At 40.7% G+C, this 13,196-nt stretch overlaps 1 protein-coding gene across 1 annotated transcript; it reads right to left on the bottom strand.

The window, feature by feature from the left end:
- Positions 1-8,529: 8,529 nt before the first annotated feature.
- Positions 8,530-9,063, bottom strand: LOC309873787 (epidermal differentiation-specific protein-like; the record flags this gene model as incomplete). Its single annotated transcript, XM_082751520.1, has 1 exon — positions 8,530-9,063. One exon carries the CDS (start codon positions 9,061-9,063, stop codon positions 8,530-8,532), a length of 534 nt encoding a protein of 177 aa, XP_082607646.1.
- Between the last annotated feature and the right edge of the window lie 4,133 nt (positions 9,064-13,196).

Genomic DNA, 13,196 nt, shown 5'->3' with positions numbered 1-13,196 from the left:
TAGCCTTATTCCTCTTTGAAATCAAGAAATATTTTATATGAAAAGTATCACAGAAACAGGAAAATCTCCACCATCAGCTAATACAAATTGAGATGTGCCAACGCTTTCAGCAAGATACGCAGAAGAGGATCTGAGAATCTACTCAAAGGCTCAGACAGTAAGAAAATAATCCGAGCACCCTCTCAAGTGCCCAGTTTTAATACAACTACAGTTTGAGTGGGAACCAAAAGTGATCAAGGCCACTCATGGAGTTCACATTTACAAAATTTAGATGCAGTTCACAGTAGCAGAAAGGAAGCTTGAGTTTTTAACTTTGTGAGGAGGACGTGGGCTCACTGGAAGGAGAAGTCAAAATGCCAGGAACTAGATTTGAAGAAAGCTACACTTCTTCAGTTTTCCTTTCACATTTCCATTTGTCATGGAAACATTAAGATTGACCTGAGTGGAGAATGAAAGGGTCGGTCTGTGAGTAGAAGGACCAAAAGAAATGCGTAGCAGGAGCTTTACTGTAAGTGTGGCAGGTATTGGCAGCACCTACATCAATGTCATCAAGCACATCAACATGAAGCTTCTCAGGAAATTCAGATTAGAAGACAGAACAAGCAAGGGACAACCTAAAACAAAGGGATGGCCTCCACCAAGACTAAATAAAAGGATGATCTACAGCACCAAGTCATTGTGGGAAGATAAAGAACAGGGGTGGAGTCATAAAACAGCTACGAAAGGAGACAAAAACGGTAAATCCTAGTGACTGACAGAGGTGGACAGGTAAAAAACAATATCACTGTCAGCTTCAAAAGCATACAGAAGATGCATCCAAAACTAAGGGGCACTAACTTAAGGAGAATCCTGGAGACATGAAACCAGCGTCTTTTATGCTCCATGTCATGACAAGTAGCACACACCCAAAAACCGGGACAAATTTATCTTGGTGCTTCTGCAGCTAAAGCAATGGGACCACATAAAAAGAGTCATTTCATTTTAAAACTAAATCAACCTTCCCCTCCTATGCCACTTTGCACTGAGTTTTATGTCATATGCTTTATGCTACTGTGTAGCAACATTACTTGTTCCATTCTCAGCTAGAAGGGAACCAGCCTGCCCCTGGGGCAGGGTTGTTTTCTGCTAATTTGCACTTGTTAAGTGAGTCTGAACATCAAAGCACGCCAGCATCACATCTTACTGGTGCGCTCCAAGATGAGAACTCTGCACTGGGATCTGACCTTCAGCAGCTGGAGAAAGTGAAGGTCAGCTCCTCCAGCAGCAAACCAGCTTTATTTAGAAACTCCAGGTAAAAAAACTAATACTGGAGCTCTGCAAGCCTCAAATCAACATCCTGGAAGCTCAGTTCTGTCTGAGGAAGAGGAAGGTTTTCCCAAATATCATTGTGAACCTATGGCTTTTCTTGTTCTGTTGGTGATCTGTTATTTCTTCAAGTCCTCCCCTTTCGGTCTCCTCATCCCTCTGAGAAGAGACATGAGGGACTGATAGTCCAGGGTACTCATCTCCAGCCCCCATCCCTCTCTTTCCTGCTCCCTGTTCAGCAGTTCCTGCTGTCTGTCCTCTTAGCAGCAGCTGAACTCCTTCCCATCGGGCTGGACCTGCCGCCTAGCCAGCAGAATCCCTTAATCCCTTCCTGGACTGCAAAAGAACACCACCCTGGGATGAAGAGATGATTAAGGCATCTGGCATTTCTGGCATTAGTATAATGGAAAGCATTGTGGAAAATTCCTCAAAAGAATATACACAATCGGGATTTATTGACACCTCTCCCTGAGATATACCTTGTCATAAACAAGGTGTTTAACAAAGGTACAATCCTGCTCTCCATGCATGATTGCATTGATCTAAGTGCACACATCAATTCCTTTGATGATTTCTGTGCTCATCTCCCCATTTCTCCTGAACTCGGTTCTCAAGAGTCTGCTAGACCTGCGCAAGACACTGCTTCAGGACCCGACCTGCTGTCATCCTTAACTGCACCTCAGCACTCCTCTACACGCAGCCACTCCTCATTTCTCAGGAAATGTGCAGCCTCCCTTTCCTTTCCAAAACACTCTGCTTTGTTACTCCTCCCTCAGACAAGGCCAACTGAAGCACAACAGCCACAGATTGCTCCCAGATGTTCTCCCAGGGGTCTAGGTTGGACTGGCTCCTCCAGACTCACCTGGAGACATAAAAGGCCACCATGAGGGCTCCCACCTCACCTGACACGAGTACAGGTTGGACAGACCCTCTGTGAAATCCTGTGCTGGTTACTTGAGAGCATCAAGGTTGGCTACACTGCCCCTGAGGACTTCCCTCACCACTCCCCCACTGCCCAGAACAGCTGCACCAGGAATGCAGGGCAGGCTCAGTGGGAAACAGGCACAAGCCGCTTGCTTGCAGGCCGTGAAGTGCCTCTCCTTCCTCACCCCTCAGCACTGCAGGCATCCAGAGGCGTCAATCCAAAGAAAGACCTAAAGACCCCTTTTTTTAGACCTTAATTAACAAACATATATTACTTCTAATTTCTAAAGTATTTTGAAGAATATAGACTGATATTATATTTGGCTCCAAAAACCACTGCTGTCAAACTTGCATCATAACTCTTTTATGCTGCTGTCACATTGCTTTTATTACAACTCAAAGTATTACTTCATCACTAGCACAAAACAACCCTGCCAAACCACACAAACATTCCAACATCACAGAAGAGCACTTCAATACTTCCATTTTAGTCAACAAATGCAATATAAAATTTCCACTAACTGGGTAGCCGCATGATATTGGGTTACCTGAAATGGAAGTGACTTGCCAACCAAGCTCCTGATTTATTTTTCAATACCTTTGTACAAGAGAAAAATTAAAACACTAGGTATTTTCAATCATCTGGACTCACATACATTGAAAAATCATTGGCATATTTTATACTTATCTATAAAAAAAGATCACTCACCCTTTAGCAGGCAACCTCCATCCCAGCTACTAGCATCAAAATCAACAGCTGTGTTTCAGGTATTGCTGTCACTACTAATTATTTAGAGGGCAATTACTTTTTCTCGTGCAGAATGTAATGCTCATTTCTTTATGCAATGAGCAAGTTTCAGGATGCTGATCTGGTAGAAAACGTCGCAAGCAAAAAGAGTGGTTTTGCGGCCTAAGCCACAGTGTCCACTATACGATAAGAGAAGGGAGAATGAGCACTCAGAAGGGAGGAAAGTTCAGAACAAAAAGGACTGAAATGGCTCAAACTACGATGAATTTATGCTGTCAGAGAAAATATACATTTTCTTGTTAGCATGCCAGTGTGTTGTTTATTGAGCGATGCAGGCAACAGGGAGCTACCAGGTCCCCCACATTCTCTTTGCAGGGCACCAAAGCTGGCAGTGGGGCATCTTGTGGCACTGAGGAAAATCAAAACATGTTACATAAGAAATGTGCTGACAGAAAAGCTTAGCAAAGGATCTCTGCGTACACACTCACAAGCCCATAAATAAAGAAGTTCTTTGTTTCAGTGACCATATTCTCCATTGTTATGAGGATAAAAACGAAATGGATTTTCAAATCTCTCATCTCATTTGCACAGTGCTTATTGCACAAGGAAGTAAAAGTCACTGAACGTAGCAGAATACCACAAAGGAAGCTAAGAGTTGGAGATTGTTTATTAAATATTATTTAATATTGTTAAACATTTACAGTGTATTTGTGTGGGTTTTTTGTTTGTTTGTTTGTTTTTTGTAATTATTAATAGTAATGGGTAAAACCTTTTATCTTTTTTACTCTCAGTATCTCAATATTGATCTCAATATATTTATCAAATTTGGCAAGAGATTGTGACAAAAATAGAAAGAAAATAAAAGGAAAAAAGATAAAAACCCTCTTCCTCTATGCCTTCAATGGACAAAAGAGAAGAATGAGCAAGATGAACACAAACATGTAAAGTTTTTGAAAATGTGCAGAACTATATTATGCAAAAGCCACTTGAACAAATAAAGACTTATTCTGACTTGGAACAAAAATGACTAAAGGATTTTTATATTTTTTATAAAATTTGATTTTTAATAGACATCACACTGAGTTTATTTTTTACAAGTGCATTTTTTTTCTCCCAGAGAGTCATTTACAAATACATCAAGACTCATGCATTTCCTTACTTTTATTTCCTCTGTGCTTGGCTTCATCTTCATTGCACTATTGGAATCTATTTTCTGCTGGATTGAGGGGTGGTATAACAATTCAACACTAAACTGTGGATGGCACTCATGTAATCTCTTCACAGTGCTGGAAAAGATAAAATGGTAGAAAAATTGAATTTAGCTTCTTCCACCTTCAAACCCATTCTTCCTTCTCAGTCCTGCTAGACCCTGCTAAAAAAAAAGCCCTCAGGCACATCTTGGTTAAAATAGAATAACTTAAAGGAAAAGGAAAAAAAAAAAAAAAAAAAAAAAGTAAAAACAAAAATACGATGACCAAAAATAAACAGAAGACACAAGACTGACCAATGACTGATCCTTGCTGAACTCGAACTGAGCAACATCATACAAGCCATTTCCAAGAAGAGGGAGTCCTCACCAATTAGCTGTGGAACGTGTAATCATTGCATTTTTGAGTAGCAGATACATCTGCCTGACTAAAAACGTTTTGCATATCAGCAAAAATGCTTCTGGGCCAGTCATCTCTGCTGATGAATAGAGTAGAATGGGAGAATTTCACACATACAGCTTGAAAGTGGTCCAGACATCACCAGCAGCCCCATTTATCTAGATTTACTACTATAGACAAAAGACAACACCAATCATGACCATTAACAACCCCAGTATTTTTCCACTTCATCCAACCCATACACTGTTTTAAAAACAAGCAGCCAAACACTACGTAACCTTAGCTGAGATGCTACCCTTTTAACTTTCAGTATTGCACTGAAAAGCAAGTGATTTTAAGATATTCATTACATGATTCTTCCCATTTGCCTGCTAGCATTGGAGCATAGCTGGTTCACATTTTCAGGTATGTCTCCACAGCCTGTCCACTGGTTGTCTGGGTTTCTTTTACAGAAGTCTAATTGTAAATTCATTTCAGTCACACAGCCTGCAAAAAGACTGTCTAATACCGCAGTATACATCAAGTCATAAGAAATCATTGAATCAGAGAATACCCCAAGTTGGAAGGGACTCCTAAGGATCATCAAGTCCAACTCCTGGCACCGCACAGGTCTATCCAAAAGTTTAGACCATGTTACTAATTGCACAATTGCACCATGCACAGTCCAATTGCTTTTTAAATGCGGACAGGCTTGGTGCAGTGACTACTTCCCTGGGGAGCCTGTTCCAGTGTGCAACCACCCTCTCAGTGAAGAACCTCTTCCTGATGTCCAGCCTAAACTTCCCCTGACTCAGCTTAACACCATTCCCGTGGGTCCTATCACTGGTGTTTACAGAGAATAGGTCACCTGCCTCTCCACTCCCCCTCGCAAGGAAGTTGTAGACTGCAACGAGGTCCCCCCTCAGCCTCCTCTTCTGCAGGCTGAACAGGCCCAGTGCCCTCAGCCACCCCTCATACGTCTTCCCCTCCAGGCCCTTCACCATCTTTGTCGCCCTCCTCTGGACACTCTCCAACAGTTTAATGGCCTTCTTGAACTGTGGTGCCCAGAACTGCACGCAGTACTAGGGGTGAGGCCGCACCAGCGCAGAGCAGAGCGGGACAATCACCTCCCTCGACCGACTAGCGATGCCGTGCTTGATGCACCCCAGGGTACGGTTGGCCCTCCTGGCTGCCAGGGCACACTGCTGGCTCACATTCAGCTTGCTGTCAACCACAACCCCCAGATCCCTCTCCGCAGGGCTGCTCTCCAGCATCTTGTCGCCCAGTCTGTACGTATAGCCAGGGTTGCCCCATCCCAGGTGCAGGACCCGGCACTTGCTCTTGTTAAACTTCATGTGATTGGAGATCGCCCAGCTCTCCAATCTGTCCCGGTCTCTCTGCAAGGCCTTTCCACCCTCACCCAGTTATTTCTTCAGCAATACAACACTGCATTGATACAAAATAAGTGGGTATGCTTAATCATCAAGCTGTTTCTGTTCAGAGAAGTCCTGACCTTAAGCCTAAATTTTATATTCTGATTACCCAAACATGTCTGAACTTGCTCTGCAGACACTTCTAATTAAGCACAGAGAAGTTCAGCCTGTTTGTGTATCAATTCTTAGTGATGTGCATCCTCTTTGATCCTTCTCTAGACATCTCTTTCTAGAATAACTCAGGCTATAAGCTTTCCTTATTCAGAATTCTCTTCAAAGGTCTATTGTACTTCACTGCGGATAAGTAAGAATGCCCTCTATGAACGTTTTAAAATGATTGTTTATACTGGAATCACTGTTTTTACTCTATATTATGCCTAATTTAAGAGGGACCAGGGGAAACCTTATATGGGCTTTCCAATACCTAAAGGAAACAGGAAAACTGGGGAGGGCCTATTCATCAAAGAGTGTAGTGATAGTACTGGGAGTAATGGCTTTAAACTAAAAGAGGGGAAGTTTAAATTAGAGGTTAAGAGGAAATTCTTCTCTCAGAGGTGGTGAGGCACTGGAACAGGTTGCCCAGGGAAGTTGTGCATGCCCCATCCCTGGAAGTGTTTAAAGGAATTAACTATTTAGTTCCTTTCTGTACAGTTGGCTTTCTCAGAAAATTTCTCTGTGTCCAAAATATTTTGGCCTAGAGTAGATACAATTCTCAGTGTTCTTTGAATTGAGTTTGGGAATCCCTATAAAAGAAGATGTGTGGTGAGTAAAGCAAGGAAACCAGAAATTGTCTCCAAAGTAGTAAGAACTGTCCCATCACACATGAACCCTGAACGATCATAGAATCATGGATTCATAGAATGGCTTCAGTTGGAAGGGATCTTAAAGATCATCTAGCTCCAATTCCCCTGCCATAGGCAGGGACACCACCGACTAGATCAGGTTGCTCAGAGCATCATCTAACCTGGTCTTGAACAGCTCCAAGAAGGTGTATATTTGTATATTGTACATTTGCATACACACACACAAGCCTAGAAAAGGACCACAAGTGACTGACGTTTGTTATAAAACAGGACAAAGCCCAGCAGATGATAGCACAGCATGCTGTAAGTTTTACTTCTAACTATAAATACAAGAACAGAGTGGCAAACAGGAGCTCAGCACTCAGATAGATGAACTTTGCAATACAGAGCTGCACAACTGCCAAAAGAGACAGTGCAACTGATATTCAACAGTGATATTTCAGAACTGCAATTCTGCATTCTCCAGGTAAACCTGTATATGACAAAACAGTTTCTGAAATGTGTGATCCCACATCTTTAATTACACCTTGCATATTTCAATATTTCAAAATTTCTCAATATTATTATAATGGCTTTGAAGATAGGGTTTCTTTGGAAGAAAGGGTTTTTCCATTCTGATTAAAACATTGTGACTTCAAAAAAATACATCATCTCATATCAAGATAAAAAGGGTTTAAAAATCCTCAGGAGTTCTTATTGCGGTGAACCAATCAAATCAAATTTATCAGAAATTTCCATTTGAATATATATTTGAGAGCATTAGAAGATAATAAATTGTAAGTATGATCAGTGCCTTAAGACACAATCAGTATTGTGATCATTCAGTAAAGTTTCCAAGTTTGTGTTTGGCCATCTTGATAGCAATATTAGCACGCTCACCAAGACTTTAAGTCTGGTTGAATGCCACAAATGGAATTACACACTTCCCTCATGGGAGGGAAGCAGCAATATATTTATTTATACAATGCAATGCTCTAACTTAATCATAAATAGGAAAGTGACTTAAAAAGATCACCCTTAAGTGACATCACACTGAGTCATGCCTGAAACTAACATTACCGGCAAATGAAAATTGAAAGAAATAAAACCTTTCAGAAGACTTCAAAATCTTTTTCATGGATCTGACTGTGTGAACCATTCTCTTAACGCACAGAAATCTCATAATATATAAGGGTAATATTTATCTGTCAAACCACAAAGAAGACTTAAAATAGAGCCATTGATGCCTGCAATATCTTGTTTATTGGTAACAACACAAAATGGAATAGAAAAAAAAATGCAGAGGTCATTGTGAAGCAAGAGCATTTTAAAGAAGAATATAAAGTCAGCAGTTCTGGTTATACACTACGTATGTGCTTATGCATATAGCAACAGAAGCAACATGCAACATTTTCACATTACATGGTTTAGTACTTTGGAATGCTAGTTACAGGTTTAATAGGTTACACACCACAAAATCATCTCTTATCATTGAGGTTTTGTTCATATGACTAAATACGATAGTTCTTACATTCATTGGGATCGTGGGGAAGGAGAACAGTGCCAGACAGGATTGAGAAATACACATCAGCAGCATAGCATAAAAGAGAGCTCCCCCCTTCAGTATTTCTATGCCTCAAAAGGAAATTAAAAAAAAAAAAAAAAAAAAAAAAAAAAAAGCAGAGAGATCTAGGTCCCATCTTTCTTGCTAGGGCTACATCTACCCTTAGGACTTCAGAATTTGCTATCCATCAGTAACAACACCTTCCAGGGAGAAGGGGACGCAGAAATGAAAGCTTGTCATTGAAATTGATTGCTTGGTAACTTGGAAGTTGTTCATGCTCTCGTGCAATGTAGCGAAAACCACTTCCATCACTATGTTCACACAACAGCCAGGCACCTCGCTGCACTTTATGAGAAGACACCATGTTATCATAATGACCTCTATCCAAATTGGTAGCTTCTGTTATCACCCTGCTCTTCCCTTGATATTGGTTATGTTCATAGATAGTGATCTGTGGATTGTGTAAATTTTCAGTAATCAACATCAGGGAAGAGATCTTGCCATCCATCTCTTTACCAACAACGCTATGCTCTCCCTCCTCAAATACCAGTAACTGGCCTATATAGTTAATGTGCTCATAAGCCACCCAAGGCTGTCCAATTACTTTCACTGAGGAGATACAGTCATTCCAATCTACATCTTTCAGATTGGTAATGTCTGTGGTGAGTTCTTTGGAGCGCCCCTGGAAGTTGGCGTGCTCATAAATGATGATTTTCCCCATCTCAGCAGTGTTTCTGTAATTTCGATTTCTTGCTGTAGAAGTCAGATGACAGCCTGCAGAAAAGGAAAACAGAAAACAAACAATACTTGTAAGAAGCACTTCCACGAAAGACACAAGGCAATGGAGAGGGAAAAAGAAGAATGGGACAATTAGAACAGTTTTAGCAAGGAATGAATAAAACAGCTGTTGGACGAAACTGAGGGCAAGATGTAGAAATTTGAATTTGGAAGAAAAAATTAAGAGTAAAACAAGATGTGCGTCAAATGTCTCAGGTCTTGGTTAGTTGTGTATATTGGTTTACATATGTGTTCAAATGACATCTAAGTATAGTAACTTATAGGAATATTCTATTTAATAATTAATTAATTCAAATATAGGACTGGTGATTTGTGTGGGGGCCTGGAGAGGGCTGTCCTAGAAAACCCTCGTGGAGACTGCCAACATTCATGCTACCCTTGGAGGAAATTGAAGTGACATAAAACTTTTCAATTCAAATGTACTGTTTGGTGCTCTTAACTTTTAGCAAAAGTTAATAAAATAGCAAAAGCTCTTCTGGCAGAAATTGATCAAACCTTCCTATCTATAATGGGAGCTATTTATATCTCGTTATTTCACATAGGGCTAAATGGGCCATAGCATAGGAGAGAGAGAGGGAGATAGAGAAAGATGGTAAAGGAAAGGTCCAGATTACCACCCTGGGTTCCAGTGATGTCTCTGGTCCAGTTCCTGTTCTGTCTGCGATGGTGGTGGGTGCACACAAAGCCCTTCTGAGTCGCACTATTTATACGGCGGACCCAACTCCAGTTCTCACTTTCTATACTAATTACAGCTAGTCCCCACCTCCAATTCCTGCTTTGTATGGTAATATGTGCACCCTGTGTCCCAGAGCCTTCTTGAGAGGAAGGTGGAATATTGGGGGGGGGGGGGGGGGGAGGAGGAGAGACTGCTAATACCTTTCCAACCACAGCTGCCAGAAGCTCGGATGCCAGAAGGTATCTCAGAAGTTTACCCAGGATAAGGATGTTGGCCTCAGAAAAGCACTATCCAACCCTAGCAGGATCCTCTTTTCTGACCGTATCACCCTTTGATGCTGAGTTTTTGAGACATTCTTTTGTTTTAGCTTCTTAGTCTCTTACAACGAGTCTTTCCATTCTTAACTGACACTGCATTTGAGAATTATTTTAGAAATAGGTGTGGGCTGTTTTGACAGCAGTTCACAACTCACAATATTGTATGTAAAAAACATTCAGTTAACTTCTAAATGAAAGTGCAATTTATTGGTTGCTAGAACACTATTTTATGACTTCAATGACTTTGATGATATTTATTGACTTATTTTTGCTACTACTGCTAGTAATATTAACATTATTATTAAATAAATTAGTTAATTTCTGACAACATACAGATTCTAGTCCCAACATTCTCTTGTTAAATATTTTATTTCACCCCTTGGAATTTCTGTAGCAACGTCTCCTTCCAAGCCCTCCCTTTACTAGGTATGGTTATCCTGTAGTGCTCTTCTCATTACCTGAGGGGTGCATCAAACTTCTGTAAATGACAGGCATCAGATCCACACATACAGGTTGTAGCTCTCATCCCAAACTAAAACCTCTTCAACTTCATTTCATAGTAGCTACCCAGGAAGCCATTTAAAGCTTTCACATAAAAAGTATGCATCTCACCTCAATGCCAGCTTCTCAGATGTGGAGAGTTGTTGGCACTTCCTCCAGTCTGCTGCTTTCAGTCGCAAGACGCAACTCACCCAGATTTATAGCTCGCACAGAAGTCTTGCGAAACACCCCATCAGAAGTGAGAAGTAATTGATAGCACCCTCAAGGATCAGGATTCTTGAGCTTTTTCGTTTTTCTATTTCTACTTCCTGCTCTGCTTCAAAAGTCCATTGATCAGCAACCACCTTGATAAAATTTAGTCTCTTGATTCTTGTTTTTCTTTACTCTCTAGAAGTCAACCAGATCACAATAATAAAAGCACATCAAACATTTTGTGATGGATAGACTGTAGAAATTTTTTCTTGCTGCATTTTACATTTTTGCTTACTTGTGAAGTGAGTCTAATATGCAGTAGTCTTCCAAAGGGTTTCCATGTGACATATGTTGATAGCAAAAATATTACTATTTAAGATAGTAGAGGTCTTGCTAAGAAGTTTGCAATAACTAAAACAGTATTTTTTGATTAAAAGCTAGCAGTCTGTGATTGTTTCCAATTCCCTCTTCTCAGCTATGGTCATACTGGATGTGCCACTCTTACAGGCTCCACCAAGAGCCATATCCATATTGTCACAATTGAGAACTCCTCAAATAACTGCCATCTCCCCCATGCATGGTTACATGCCTTGTTAACATGCTAGTTATCATCAGGAGTCCATCCATCCCAAGGATGTAGACCTAGCTTTGTTTGCATTAGAATGATTTTTTCTCCTTACCTCTTCCTTTTCTTTGAAATAGCATAGTCAGGTCTCTGCAGTCACCTGGCAAAGAACAGGGGTATAGGGGGAGTTGCTGTCTGAATGTGCTTTCAATACAATCATAGTTTAAAAAAAGCTTCTCTCTGACCTGTCCTACCTTGGACTTGCATTATTACTCACTTGGAGTCCCTATATTCTCTGACAATATTCAGGTGACAGAGGTGGCAGTTGAATAGCTTGCTTTAAACTCACTTTCCCCCTACCCTTCTACATAGCCTTTTGAGAAGTCGCAGGGATGCAGAGGTAGTAAAGAAAGAGGCAGCTCTGGCAGAGCTCCAGTAGGAAAATTTTTATGTATTTTCTGAATTGCAGTTTAACTCTGAAACATGTTTTCACATGTTAATTAGTTAGCGTGTTGACAAGCTATTCTATTGTGTAAGGAAACAAGGAGATTGTTGCTAGTTCAAGAGCAATCCAGATCTTGCAAATATCTACAGCAGCGAAAAACTGTTTTGCGAAAGACTGTTTCTCTAGAAAATCCATTTGAGATTTTGAAATCTAACATTGACTGATAAATTACAATGATGGTGATAACGTATATATTTATACATATATACGATTTAAAAAAAAAAAAAATCACAAAACTGTAATAGTGGTAAAAGCAAATGAGTGAATGTTTAGCTTCACTGAAAGATTTAGGATGATGTTTAAGTGACCCCTACTACCAGGTAGCATATTGCTGGAGAAAATGGGGAGCTGAGGCAGGGAGAGAGTTCACCTCCACCAAAAGAAGATGGCCACTAGCTTCACCCAAACCCTCCTGCTGCATCTCTTTTGTTACCACTTGTCTGAGCCAATGGTGTGCCAAACTCACAGAACTAAGGTAGCACAAAAATGTGGGGTTTTATTTGCTTGGTAGATTTCATGGTGTTTTGTTGTTCTCGTTGTTGTTGTTGTTGGCTTTTTGTGTGTTTTGTTGTTGTTCCTGGTGTCGTTGTTTTTTTGGTTTGGTTTTCTACATGGTTCATTCCTTTGCTATTCTGCAGTGTTTGGAAGCAGAGAAAACGAAATGTACATTCTGAGCTTTGGAGGAAAGCAATACGAATATACATTCTGGGCTTTGGAGGAAAGCAGCAACCTCAGTTTCTAACAGCATTTAGTTGCGCAATCTACTTTACTGTATTGCCAAATTGCACCAATAAGTTACGATTTCTTCTGCTGCAATTATGTCTCCTTACCCAATCCACTCTAACAGCAGCTAGATGCGTAATCAGCTTTACTGTAATTTTGCCAAATCGCACCATTTCTTGTGCTGCAATGATCTCTCCCTACTGAAATCATTCCTAATGGAAAGTGGAAATTCCCACTCCACTCTAGCCACCCTCTCATTCCTCTCTTGCCACTCTTATTTCATGCCAAAGAGCAGGGGGGTTGGGGCATTTGTTGGGCTTCTCCATAAGTTTAACTCACTAGCACTTCATTTAAAAAAATAAAAATAAAACAATCCCCAATCAAAAAACAGGGGTTAGAGGTGGGAAGGAATTTTCTACTGTTCCAGAAAGTTACCAGGCCCATGGAGGACCCAACTTGCCAGTCTTTCGCCAATCCTGCTCAGCACAGCCTGAATGACACTCATGAGAGGATTTCACCCCCTCACCTGTGGCTTGTTATCACCCCTGGCAGGATGACTGTATGGTTCAGGGGATTT

Source organism: Aythya marila (assembly GCF_965140915.1).
Source record: "Aythya marila genome assembly, chromosome: 1".
Lineage (NCBI taxonomy): Eukaryota > Metazoa > Chordata > Aves > Anseriformes > Anatidae > Aythya > Aythya marila.
This window is presented reverse-complemented; position numbering and strand designations above follow the sequence as displayed.